The sequence below is a fragment of the Macrobrachium nipponense genome, chromosome 36, assembly GCF_015104395.2.
Source record: "Macrobrachium nipponense isolate FS-2020 chromosome 36, ASM1510439v2, whole genome shotgun sequence".
NCBI classification, from domain to species: Eukaryota; Metazoa; Arthropoda; class Malacostraca; order Decapoda; family Palaemonidae; genus Macrobrachium; species Macrobrachium nipponense.
Genome location: NC_087220.1, coordinates 32,563,402 through 32,577,145, shown reverse-complemented (window position 1 = coordinate 32,577,145; position 13,744 = coordinate 32,563,402). Strand labels below are relative to the sequence as shown.

The 13,744-nt window shown below is 36.3% G+C and overlaps 1 protein-coding gene across 3 annotated transcripts in view; it reads right to left on the bottom strand.

Annotated features, from left to right (window-relative positions):
* Positions 1-457: 457 nt before the first annotated feature.
* Positions 458-13,744, bottom strand: part of LOC135203559 (zinc finger protein 493-like) — a 34,367-nt gene continuing 21,080 nt past the window's right edge. For all 3 annotated transcript variants that reach the window (XM_064233300.1, XM_064233301.1, XM_064233299.1), the window contains exon 2: positions 458-7,773. In XM_064233300.1, coding sequence (XP_064089370.1) covers positions 4,997-7,636 — 2,640 coding nt within the window. In that variant the 5' untranslated portion in view covers positions 7,637-7,773 and the 3' untranslated portion in view covers positions 458-4,996. The remainder of the gene's footprint in view (positions 7,774-13,744) is intronic.

Here is a 13,744-nt window from a genome sequence, read left to right as displayed (position 1 = left end):
TGACTTAGACAAAAATTCCAAAGTTTTCATTTCTGCTCTAGATTTATAGCTGTTATGTTAATAGTTTTCGTATCTCTATAAATTATTCACGTTGTAATAGAGAACTTCTGTTTTATTTTCGTTATAAAATTGTCCATTTTATTCATTAGTTGGAAAACTGAAAAACAAATTAGGCCCAAGGCCAAGATAAGCTGGTATAGATAGACCCACGAGGTCAATCAATGCTGAAAAGGAAACTTGTCATAGGTTTGAAAAGTGTACTGACAGGAGGAAAAATCTCGAAGTAGTTGGACTAATAAATCATTAGATGTTGGAAATGAAGAGAATATGAAGGAGGTACAGTAAAAGCAACGGAAATGATTGGTAGACAATTGTGCAACAGCTCTTGGTTGCCATATTTATTATTGGTCTAGTTCCGACTGTCCACAATCAGGGTAAATAACTGAAACCTCCCGTATGCAATATAAAAAAGTTTATTAAACACAAGATATACATAATTTAAGATCACATATAAATGACAACTTATAATACTGTAAACTTACACTGGGTTGATATTCAATGCCTTATATAAATTGCGCCCTTTAAAACACCCTAGCTAGCTATTATACACGATACTAAAAATACCACATGTTTTCCTAAAAAAACATTGGTTCTCTTCTGAAGCTATAATTCGTGTTTTCTCTTTTTTTTATAATAATACTTGGTTAAGGCTTTTATTCTTTTTTTTAATTAGTTTTTTTATAGCTACCAATGACTACTACTCTACTACAGTCTAAGATATACATTTAATGTACTAGGCAAGTGGTCGTCATCATGCCTGCCGGTTGCAGTGGCCCAAGTTGTGAACCAAAAACTTAATATTATCTTTAGGACGTTGCTTTATAATTTGAACCAAAAGCTTAGAATGTGAACAACAATTTTTTTTATACATATATCTCCAGGACGTTGCCTCACCCACACAGATACTCGATTCACATAGATATAGATAGATAGATAGCTGCCATTTTTCCTCCACGATCCTACGAGACGAATCCGTTATAGCCTAGGTCTACTTTTTTCATATTTAAATACCTCTTAAAAGAAGTTAATAATATATAATAATGGATTCAAGCAGTCACTCAATCGTATATAAAACTGGTGGGAGTATATAAAGAAAACGTCATTTATTCAAATATTTTTTTTAGAAACTGTAGCGATGTGAGACATGTACTGCAACCGACGGCATCTTGTGTTATATAGGTTGGCTGGTGACACTCCAAAAAAGTGTGTGGATTTACTCGTTCGTCTGCGGTCTTGCTAATAAAAGTGACGGCTTCTATTATATAATGAATAAATTACAATGTACTTTATATAAATATATATGTATTGTTTTATCGCCTGGTCATTGCGACAAGCAAAATTTCATTGCAGGCAAACCATAGATACTCAACTGACTGTCCAGATGAACAATAATTATTAACGTACCAGAAACATACGTGAAAATTCTTAGGAAAATAAATAGAAAATGACGTCCCCTGCTCAAGGGGGTGGTAGGTTAACACGCCGATCAATCACATCTACTAATAATTACATAGAAGCGTCACTTTTTATCACAAGACCCCTAAAACGAAACAGCGTATAGAGAGATCAAGCCACCATTTGTCAGTTAAAAGACCCTAATATCACAAGCATCGAACCAACATTCGCTTCAATTATAACTAATATAAAATATCTAAAATTACTTTCTCTCGCCCATCTACTATAGTTTTAAAACCCCCAAAATATGTGTTTAGATATAAACCGTCTAGCAGCCAATTTTTTTTTTATTTTTTTTTTTTTTTTTTTTTTTAGATTTATTGATTAAGGGGAAAAGGCATCATAAGAAGTAAGTTACTAATATCTTTGTTGTTGTATTCATAACAATTGGAGGTTTTTGTGGAAACAATTCATTTCACTTTGAATGTAATATTTTTTTTGGAAATTTGCATATCAAGGCTACATGTGGCTTCTTCTTTCTGTGCTTCTTTTTATATATATGTATATTTTCCATAGGTCAGCCATTTTGCCTCTGTTTTGCACTCATGGCTCCAAAGAATAATTAGACTTTCACTAGAACCAGCAAAGCTGTTAGATGAATACCATATTTTTTCATTAATGGAGTAAAAAAATAAATAAAATTCGCATTTTAGTGATTACCACAGATTACCACAACATTGCAAGTTCCTGATTGTTTTTTTTTTTTTTGCAAGTTCTTGTTTTAATTTTTAATTTTTTTTTTTTTTTTTTGTTTTTTTTTTTTTTTTTTTGCAAAATAAAAACAATTTACTTGATAGGCTAGCAATGATGTCTTGTGGTGCTTCAGAACCAGTTTTCTTTGAAAGATTACTAAAATATCATAAGAAAAAATAAAAACCTGTCTTCAATTGACTAAATAAGTTAATAAAAAAAAGCCAGAGTGAATGTTTGTTTCCACAAAAGTCATTGAATCTTAAAAGAAAAAAAACACATGTAAGTCAAAATACATTAAAACTGCACTTTCTGTAATGCAAAAGGATTGGACCCATCCATTTTTTTAAAACTTAAAAAAAAGCAAAACATAAAAAACATAACAGGAAATTTTTTTAGAGACAAAACATTAGATAACAATGATTCAAACTGAGAGAGATGTTTGGGATTCACTGAAGCCTCTTCCTTACAAAAAAGATTGAGTTAGAATTCGCAGATGCTAACTGATCATCACTGGGCCAATACGTCTAAAAAATACGTCTAAAGCAACAGATGAAGACTCGTGTTTACGAAAAATCTCACGATGACGTAAGCAATAGTGATCAGACATACTGTAAAAACTAGATCAAGTTTTAAAAAGTTCCATCAGTTTTGACCAAAAAAAATCTTGGGTTAACAGCTCACTGGGACAAAGTGTTAGTATAGTTTCTCGATATCCTTCAGCCTAGGGCAGTGAAGCCGGGCCTTCGACATGTGTCGCTCTCAGTCGAAGGGTGAACGCGACTCTGCCTCACTCCACAATCCATGGATGGCACTACCATGCATCATCCACCATGCATCATCCACATGGAGATGCAGCGTTATTTGTGGCAAGTACAAATTGGCTGCTAGACTTAACATCTGATACAGATGCTCCATAAATACTCTACATGTACGTTGACCTTATGGTCCATTAACTATGATATACAATATAATGTATGGATGCCAACATACTAATAATAATAACATGGCATTAACCCCATAAGTTATAATGTGAGATATATCGCAAATCTAATTGGTGTAGGTTTCTACTTTGTGCTTTTTTTAGAACAATTTCATTCATTTAATGCCAATGCTTCGCTAAAATATTTTTCAAGAGTCGCCTAAACAGGACGTTAAACTGCTTGCTGGAACGTTCGTCGACTTTACTGTTAACTCTCGCGGCCTTTGGTGAGCACGTACTATACGTGTATTGTACATACTGGAGTGCATCGAGACCATAAACTGAGAACTACCGTCCAGTTCATCAAAATACTCCTGATCATTATAGTACAGACCATAGCTGCCCAACGGGCATTGCAGTAAACCTTTATTTTCATTAAAACTTATGACTTCAACACTATGTTCACATTCAGGCATTACGAAGTATCTCGTCACCCCTAAGGAGTATCTTGCATACATATGCAGCAGCAGGAAAGTTCAACTGAACGATAAAAATGAGGAAAAATATCCTTACAGACATTCAAAATATTCTTGTAAATTATGGACAGTTATCAGTTACCTATACATACATTCAAAGCTTATTATGGTGTCTAACCCAAATTGGCAAAGTGTAACAACTGGCATTTTCTTAAAAGCAAGTTAATTCATTTTAACAATATGTATACAGATCATTACTAAGCTGAATTAAAAAAAAGCCAGATTTCTTTCTTGCGGGCATTTTCTGAATGTTGCAAAAAAAAAAAAAAATCTAATGTATATTTAAAATCCTTCTGAGAATTTATCAATCAAGTCACGTTACTAGCATCTTCTCTCTGCTGCATGGAAGAAATTCCAATGCAGGGTCTCAGTAATTCCAGTCACACAGGGCAATTCCACTTTTCATATGATCTCTTTGAAACTCTGCTGCTCATTTGCTGATTATCCTTGAGGTGCACATCATCACTTTGAGAAAGATTTCAAACACTTTCAAACACTGGCACAACGAACGTCGTCATTTCGTAACAGATCGTAATAAGGAAAACGAAATCAAAATTTTCTTCCACATGACATCAGGTTACAATTTCTCTCACTTCATGTCACTTCATGTCTTTCTTCCTTCCTTTCTATCTCACACTCTCCAAGAGGCAAGCAAGCAGTCATAGTATAAAGGAACAGTCATCAAAAACCGCCCTCAACTCAGACCCATCCATACACAACATCTGAGAAATAACCTCTTATGGTATATTCACGAAGTTCCTGAGCATTATCAAACCTAACGTAATAGCAACATGCATTTCTCCTTATCTACTCAAGACAAGCATCTCACTCAGACAGACATCTCACTTGAAACAAACTTCTCCATAAAAAAGTATATAATTATTAAACAATATAAACATTGTTTTTATAGTACATTCCATAAACACCACCATCTTGCACAAAGTATATGAAATGACACTAAAGCTCCAATGCTTGGGCGAGTGCGAACAGCTGACGAGCGTACCTTTCCGCAACGCTGCGTCCCGTGTCGCCCTCGCGCACATTTACTGGTAATAAATGTCTTTGGTTCTCACAGGATAATCAAGCACCAACAGCCCTTGATGTGTCTACTGTATATATACACTATAATGAATATCTGAATAAAGAAATCGGACACTTCCCGTGCATCCACTTTTAAAATACAATATATAATTTACGTCACAGGCTTACATCCTACACCATATTACTAATACCTTAGATATTGCAAAATATATTTCAGGCAATAGCTAACTGTAATCTATGTACAATAAGGAATTGGGATAAGTGAATACACCTAGGTTTCGACCTGTTTTGGCTACAACGACCAGAGTGTACGCACATGTTCCCATTGGGCATAGGCATAGGGTGACTGATTTGTCTGTTGGATCAGTAACTTGGCATTCTGCTCATACTGATACTGCTTTTTGTCATCTGTGACCAGCTGAGCGTTATGATCTTCAAACGGCTTCTTCTCCATTTCCTGGACAATGATTTGACCATTCTGAAGGTTGGGCAAATCTCGAATAATTTCCTTGCCGTACTCAACTTCGATCTTCTCGCTGTGGACAAACCTGTGGCTATTCAGGTGGCTTTCTTGGACAAATTTCTTCCCACACTGGTTGCATTCATACTTCTTCTCACTATGGACAATTTTGTGACTGCAGAGGTAACTTTCTTGAGAGAACCTTTTTCCACATTGGTCACATTCAAAACGTTTCTCCTCCTTGTGTACGAACCTGTGACTGACCAAGTGACTCTCGTGGGCAAACTTCTTGCCGCATTCTTCACACTCTAAGACTTTGTCATCCTGATGCAAGAAATTCAGCATGTTTGCATGATTCTTTGCAGCAATGCGGTTTCCCCACTGCTGGTACTCAATTTTGCCCTCTGTGTTGTGAGTGAATCTGTGATTGTTGAGGTGCATTTCCTGGATGAAGCGCTTTCCGCAAGTTTCGCACTCGTACTTTTTCTCGTCACTATGAACGAACATGTGGGCTCCCAGGTGACTCTCCTGGGCAAACTTTTTCCGACATACCTGGCATTCATATTTTTTCTGTTCTGTGTGGACAAATCTGTGGGCATTCAGGTGGCTACTCTGGCCAAACCTCTTTCCGCATATGTCACACTCGAAATTTTTATCCCCGTGGACTTGCATGTGGCTGTTGAGGTGACTTTCCATATTGAAGCGTTTTCCACACAAGCCACAGACAAACTTCTTTTCATTATGAACGAGCATGTGGCTGTTAAGGTGACACTCCATATTGAACCTTTTGCCGCAAACATTGCATTCAAATTTTTTTTCAGTACTGTGCATAAGCATGTGGCTGTTGAGGTGGCTTTCCATGTTAAACCTCTTGCCACACATTGGGCAGCCAAAGTTCTTTTCCTCACTGTGCATCAGCATGTGACTGTTCAGATGACTCTCCATGTGGAACCTCTTGGAACAAAGCCCACACTGAAACTTTTTCTCTCCATGAACCAGCATGTGGCTTTTTAGGTGACTTTCCATAAGGAATCTCTTCCCACAGAGCATGCATTCAAAAGTCTTTTCATTGTGCACCAACATGTGACTGTTCAGATGGCTCTCCATGTTGAACCTTTTGTTGCATATTTCACATTCGAAGTTTTTCTCCTCACTGTGGACGAGCATGTGACTTGTCAAGTGGATTTCCAGAATGAAGCGCTTTTCGCAAATCTGACAGGCAAACTTTTTGTCCTCACTGTGTACAAGCATGTGGCTGTTAAGGTGATTTTCCATGGCAAAACGCTTTTCACAAACGGTACACTCGAAATTCTTCTCCATGCTATGTACCATAACGTGACTGTTCAGATGGCTCAACATATTGAACTTCTTCCCGCATATCTCGCAAGCGAACGTCTTCTCGTTGTGCACGAGCATGTGACTCACAAGATGGCTTTCCATATTGAATCTTTTATGACACAGCTCGCATTCGAAGGTCTTCTCATTGTGGATGAGCATGTGGCTATTGAGATGGCTTTCCATGATGAACTTCTTGTCGCATATGCTGCACTCAAACTTCTTCTCACTCATGTGAACAACCATGTGGCTGTTTAACTGGACCTCCATGTGGAAACGCTTACCGCAAAGCACGCACTCGAACTTCTTCTCATCACTGTGGACGAGCATGTGGCTCTTCAGGTGACATTCCATTTGGAACCTCTTGCCACAAAGCATACACTCAAAGTTCCTTTCTTTACTATGCTTCAGCATGTGGCTGTTCAGGTGGCTCCGCTGGGTGTATCTTTTACGGCATATCCCACACTCAAACTTCTTCTCTGTGCAGTGTACCAACATATGGCTATCGAGGTGGTTTTGCATGGCGAAACGTTTGTCACAAACCTCACACTGAAACTTTTTCTCGGAAATGTGCACATGCATGTGGCTGTTAAGGTAGTTTTCCATCGAAAATCTCTTTCCGCACACTTCGCACTCAAATTTTTTCTCTCTGCTGTGTTCCAGCATATGGCCATTAAGGTGACTCTCCATGGAGAATCTCTTGTTGCATATTTTACACACAAAGTTTTTCTCTCTGTCGTGCCAAATCATGTGGCTGGTCAAGTGGCTCTTCTGGGCGTAGCGTTTGCTACACCGGTTGCACTCATAAGGCTTTTCTGGGATCACTGGAGTTGTTTGTACTTGCTGATTCTGTTGCTGGGTCTGCACAGCAGCCTGCACTGTGTTCGTAGCTGTGTGCATAGTTTGCACTGGGGCTTGAATGGCATTCTGAATTGTTGTCTGAATAGCATTTTGCACAGCATTAGGAGTTGGAATCTGCAAAGGTATCTGTTCTTTTGGCCCAGGGTTGGGATGTTCCTGAATCTGGAAGCTTATGAATGATCCTGGGTGGGCCTGTGCTACCTGCTGGTGATCGACCAATCCCATCTGATTGATCCGATGGAATTTTCCAGGATAGGGAATGTGTAGACGCTCCATGGTGAGCAATATAAGGCTAGATCACAAATATTTGCATCAAAGAGTACCGCTGACTTATACCCGCCAAAACTTAGCAAACTGACAGTCGATGTCCAAGAGAAGAGCAGTCTCTTTCACACCATCTGCATTCCTCGTATCTGCAGAAGAAAGAAAAAGAGCAGGTTAGAATAATTAAATTAAGTGAAATTAAATTAATTCTTAAAAGGTTATGTACAGCACATGCTGCAGCCAATCTATAAGACACTCTCCAGTTATGCACCTCCTAGTTATTGAAGCATCAGTACGTACGTATTCACATTTTGTCCCAAGTTAAAGCAGTACTGCAGCACATCATATTAAATACGAGTATTCTTAGGGTGCATCCACATCAGCAGCTTATCACATACATATCACAAACAGGTTAAATGCAAGTCAGTGAATGCACCCTTAGATTATCGGTCTAGGTAACCTGAAACTTTCTGAACTGAGCAAATAAACTTACCAATAATATAAGGGCACACTTTTAAAAACAAACTTTTAAGGAAGATAATATTAAGGACTTTTTAAGTTTCTTCTTGACATATCACAGATTCTATAATGAAAGCAGGTTTTAATCATTTAAAACCTTGGATAATTCTCAGGTGATTTCTAAAATGCCAAAAAGAATGTGTCAAAGAACAATAGTACTACATGAATTGAAAGCATCTTACTTGCACTTCATTCTTCTGCAAATATAACCTTAAAGGGTCCACTGTTTTAAAAGGTTACAGAATTGAGGGCAATTCATGTACTATTTTCATCATTTGGGTCTTGATTACAGCGCAGCTGACATCTTTGATGTCTGAGTGTACTCATGGGGACTTAACTGCTTACTATAATAATCCTAGTTCTTAGTGTGGCCATAAAAAGATTGGCTGAGAAGCATCAGAAGAGACCTACAGTGTTTCCCAGCCTTCATTTTGTCTTTGCATGCAGGCTATTGACAGTCTTGGAGACTTGTACTCTAGATTCAGACTGACTGCTCTGGGATCTTAGTCCACTTTCTCAAGAAGACTGGACTGACAGCCTTGGGGACTGTGTCTTCACCACATCAGTACTAAACAGACAAGGTTGGAGACAGCTTTTTATAATCATAGGGCTGGATCGACAGCTCCAGAGACCTGGGAACTATATTTTTACATCTGTACTAATCTGTCAACATAGGAGACAGCCTTTTATCCCTAGAGAGATGGAATGACAGCTCTGGAGACCTATGTTCTCACCATAGGACCTGACAGACAGATGTAGAGACTGCATTCTATTCTCAGCAGAGTGCTAGACTGACAGCTCTGGAGGGACTTTCAGTATTGACTGAAATTCACCAGAAAATGTTGCCTGAAAGTGTATCGGTATATCTTAATAAGGCCTTTGTATATTGTTGAATTCACAGTAAGACTGATATTGAACCATCGAAAAGTATTTGGGTATTTCCTGGCATCTTTGTTGCATCTTCACTAGAAGATTGAGACAAAGGGCATCGAGTATATTGCATAGCAGTGAAAGTAAGGTTTTAACTGTTGGTCTATAAGAGACGACGGTTTCTGGTGTATTTCCACGAGTCTCTCTTCTGCTAGAACATAGAAGATTTGAGAGAATTCAACAACTCTAGTACCTTTTGTTAACTATTACTACTACTAATGAAATGTGTGTGTGTATGTGTGTTCAGCATCTCATGACATAATTACATCTACATTCATTTTTTTAAAAAGTCGCATGAAATGACAAGACTTCATTCTGTCTCTAATCATAGAAGAAGAAGAAGAAAAAGAAGCCACACACTCGGAAATATTAAATTTGTTCCACCGTATCAAGCACTGCCATCATCAATTCAGATATGAATCATACGATAAGAGATATCACTGTGGGGAACTCCGTGGGAACTGGGGTGAGGTGGGGGTTGGGGGGATTTGAATGCTGGAGACGAACTTTAACTGTTGTATCGAATAAGGACGAACCAAAATTACTATTACTACTGTAGTCATTTGTCTATTATTTTTGTTCTTAGCACGTAGTTTTCGTTAAAATATATATAATGTGTGTGTGAGTTTTCATTTAACGGATAATTACAACGTAATTTTATTCAAAATAACGTCTTCGTATATTTCCCACTAATGAGTTTTTCCTTAGTCAAGCGAAAACATGATATTCTATGTTAATATTCTCTAAATATTCCATTACGTGTCATATAACCGTCTACTTTGAAAGGAAAACTCTCCATTTATCAATTAATTGTTTTTATTGCGTAAATAATTCTTTACATTCGTACTTTTTTAAAAGGCAACATAATTGGGCTATTGCGACTTAAGGTTCTATCATATGAATAGGTTTCATCTTCTGAATAATAATAATAATAATAATAATAATAATAATAATAATGAGTGGTAGGATTCATGTAGGCCTATGCTTGCTTATAGCTACATTGGTCTAATGCCACACCTATAATAAATGGCCATATTAACTGAAAAGTAAGCAAATGAATGCAATTACTGGGTATACTCTTGTTTGAACATGTGTAAGTGTAAATATACAAAGCCTTATGATGTATGGAAAGCTAACCATGAAATGTTTATTCGTTTATTCCTCAGGATGTATACCATGTTGCTGAGCCTACACGCAATATGTGCGGCCATTGATGTCAAGCAAGGCGGAAGGTAAGTTAGCTATTTAAATAAATTTCCTTGATTTTCTCTGATATATTTTGAAAAATTTACACTAGGAAGCTTACTAGTGTCTAGATTATTACATTTGTCTGAATTTTAGTGGTTGTGGCCTCCCGAATTCTGTACAACGTAGAAAAATGGAAAGTATACAGTCTGGCATCCTTAAATACTAATTTTTCGACTGCCTTTCAGAATTGTTGTGTAATGATGATAATAGATTTATTATAAAGCATTATAAATACCGGGTACTATATCTTTTTTTCTTGTTTATTTTGCTTTTCAATATATAGATTTTTCATTTTTTAAATATTTTGAAGATGTCCATGGCCCCCCTCAGAACTGCCCACAGGTCGCAAAACCAACGGGTCTAGACTCTAGACCATGGTCTAGTTAAAAAGATATAAAGGAACACTGTATTTAAAACAAAAATGAGAGAATTTCGAATTGCAAAATGCCAAGAGTATTCGCAAACGCCTTCCCATATATACAGTCAAAACCTCACTTTTTTATGACTTATGTATAACGTTTCGGTAACCTTCAGTTAGATATAGGTACACAGAGGCTGGCCTCCTCACTTAACAAATATTAAACCATAAACCCATTCACCTTGCATATATGGTGTATAAGAATTAACAGATATGATTAAATAAATACATTTTTATATATTTCCTACATGAACCCGCTTTGAAATTAATTTATATCTTTAGTTAACCCATTAAATGGCATTGCACTGCGTTAATAACCTATAGGAGTTGGCACGGTAGTTTTAGCAGTCACTAACCAGTCTCTTATATAGGGGAACATTTTTAAAACGAGGACTAAAATACCATTAAATGAATAAAATACCATTAAAAGCTGTTAACGTCATCAATGGGTTCGCCTTACTCGTTTTCTAAATAGGAACAATTTGCAACTTTATCGGCGTTCGGTCAAGTCGTGAGTGCATATTGAAACTCTTTTAAAAGTGTCGGTGGCAACTTTTTAAAGTCAAGAGTAAAGATTAAGGAAGATGTTTTATAGCATAAAATTGTTTTTAAAGACGTTTTATAGTATAATATACTTTTTAAACAATAACGAAGACAATCGTAACTATAAACCTATAGGCGTAGTTTGAAAAGAAGAGTTGGGTCTATTACCCGGAGGCCGGTGACCTCTTTTCTTTCTTTTTTATCTCTCTCTTTTTATCTATTCATCTTGTGACTTTCTTTTCGTGTAATGAACTCTCTCACAGGTAGCCTCGAGAGAGGAAACATTATAGGCTTAACATTTACAACATTCAGACATATTCACGTTGCTTCTGCAAATGGAATAATAATCATCTTTCATATCTTGTAGTCTGTCAGAGTCATCACCTTCGTTTAGACTTATTTCGTATATATTATATATATATATATATATATATATATATATATATATATATATATATATATATATTTGTTCGCCATTGCAAGTAGTGAGAAGCATTACTGTCAATTCTCTCCAAATATTCCTCCACATTATACGTGGGCTTTTACCCCCAAATTCATAAACGGGACATTATAAATTGCAAATAAACCACACACAAAAAAAGCTTTATATATAAAAACGTATATGTGGAGGTGTGAAGCAGTAATAATAATTAGGTAGGACTAGACAGCCACACTTGTGCATACTTTTACAAGGTCAACTTGTTTTGTAATATTTTTTTTTATCTATTATTTTCTTTAACGAAGATCCTGGTCAACCAAACTTTGTTGCGTAGGGAGTACTACATTAGACAAGGATGGGGGGGGGGGGGGGGGGGGGGGGGGGGGGGGGGGGTTGTTTCTTAGTCCAGTGGCCAGCCTTAACCGAAATAAAAATTGCGTAATTTTAATGAAGAATGACACCAGACTATTATAATTATGAATTTTCTTGAGGAATATAAGGAAATTATTGAACAGGTTCGGGATTATGTAACAATAAACCGGTAAGCGATGATGCAATGCCTGTTATTTTTTTTTACAATAAAATAAAAACAAAATAATACTATTAGCTTATGCAAACATAAGAATATTAGTTTCCTGGAAAAGGTACACATGGCAGGAGGACTTGATACAGAAAAAGAACTGAAATAACTATGGTTAGGATGGGTTTAATTGGTGCAACTTGGCTTGTTATATATGCATCACCTACTCCGAGATGACATAGTACACTATAACACTGTCTAGCCATTGTGAAGTAGACGTGAAGATATAATTTATTAATATAATTTGTTGACCAAACAATATAGAAATGAGTGTATATAATAAGTATTTAACCCCGAGGGGGTAGTACTATACAGTTATAGTACTAAACACGGCGTCCCAAGGAGCTTCCGCCATGTTTAGTAGTACTACTATAATAGCAGGTGACGCGTCGATAACAAGCAAAAAATCACCATTTAATCTACTACTCAACTACTATACAACTACTTGACAGCAAGAGGTATTGGTAAAAAAAAATACTCTTATTTTTTTCATACGATATAAAAGTTTATTAAACCAAAATATACAGTGTAATTTCTTCTACAATGAAACTAAACTTCTTCTTCTCTTAATTTTTTTCTCTCATTTCTCTGCCGAAGTTCGTAAAGGGAAGAAAGAAAAAGCGATACATTTGCCCTACCACACAATTTCACCACCATGTATAGAACGATATTGTGCCCCTCCAAAACCAGCCAAAATAAAACAACATCACAGTTTATATGTATACGTGTGTATGTATATATATATATATATATATATATATATATATATAATATATATATATATATATAATGTATAAATACTGTTAAATAACAAAGCTCAATTCCGTCCACATACTTTCACACGCATTCTTTTGTTTCTCCCCCAGATCCCCCCCCCCCCCCCTTCTATCTCTCTCTCTCTCTCTCTCTCACACACACACACACCTACCTTCCTTCTCACTCTATCCGCAGGTACCTTTTTTATCATTGAAATACGAAGTAAAGAGAGAGTATATATTATGAATTAAAAGGAAGTTTCCGAACAGGATTGCTAATTTCCTTTTTTAATTATTATTATTATTATTGTTGTTTTAATTAATTTTATTTTTTCTCACTTCCCCTTTCCGAACATATCCCCGAAGAAGAGCAATTCGTGGATTCATCCTTATGGACTATATATATACGCTAAATAACAATCATGATTCTTTTTAAGTTTTGTCCCAGAACCCTATATCATCTATCACCCTACATATGTTCAAGGTATGTATGTGTACGTATACACGTGTGTGTGTATATATATATATATATATATATATATATATATATATATATATATAAGCTACAAATGTCCTTCAATATCCAATTCGCTCTACCTCGGAATTAATATATCTTCATATTATGTTAACAGGGTATTTTTTTTTTTTTAGTTGATGATAATTTCGCCCTGTCGTGGATTCGAACCAG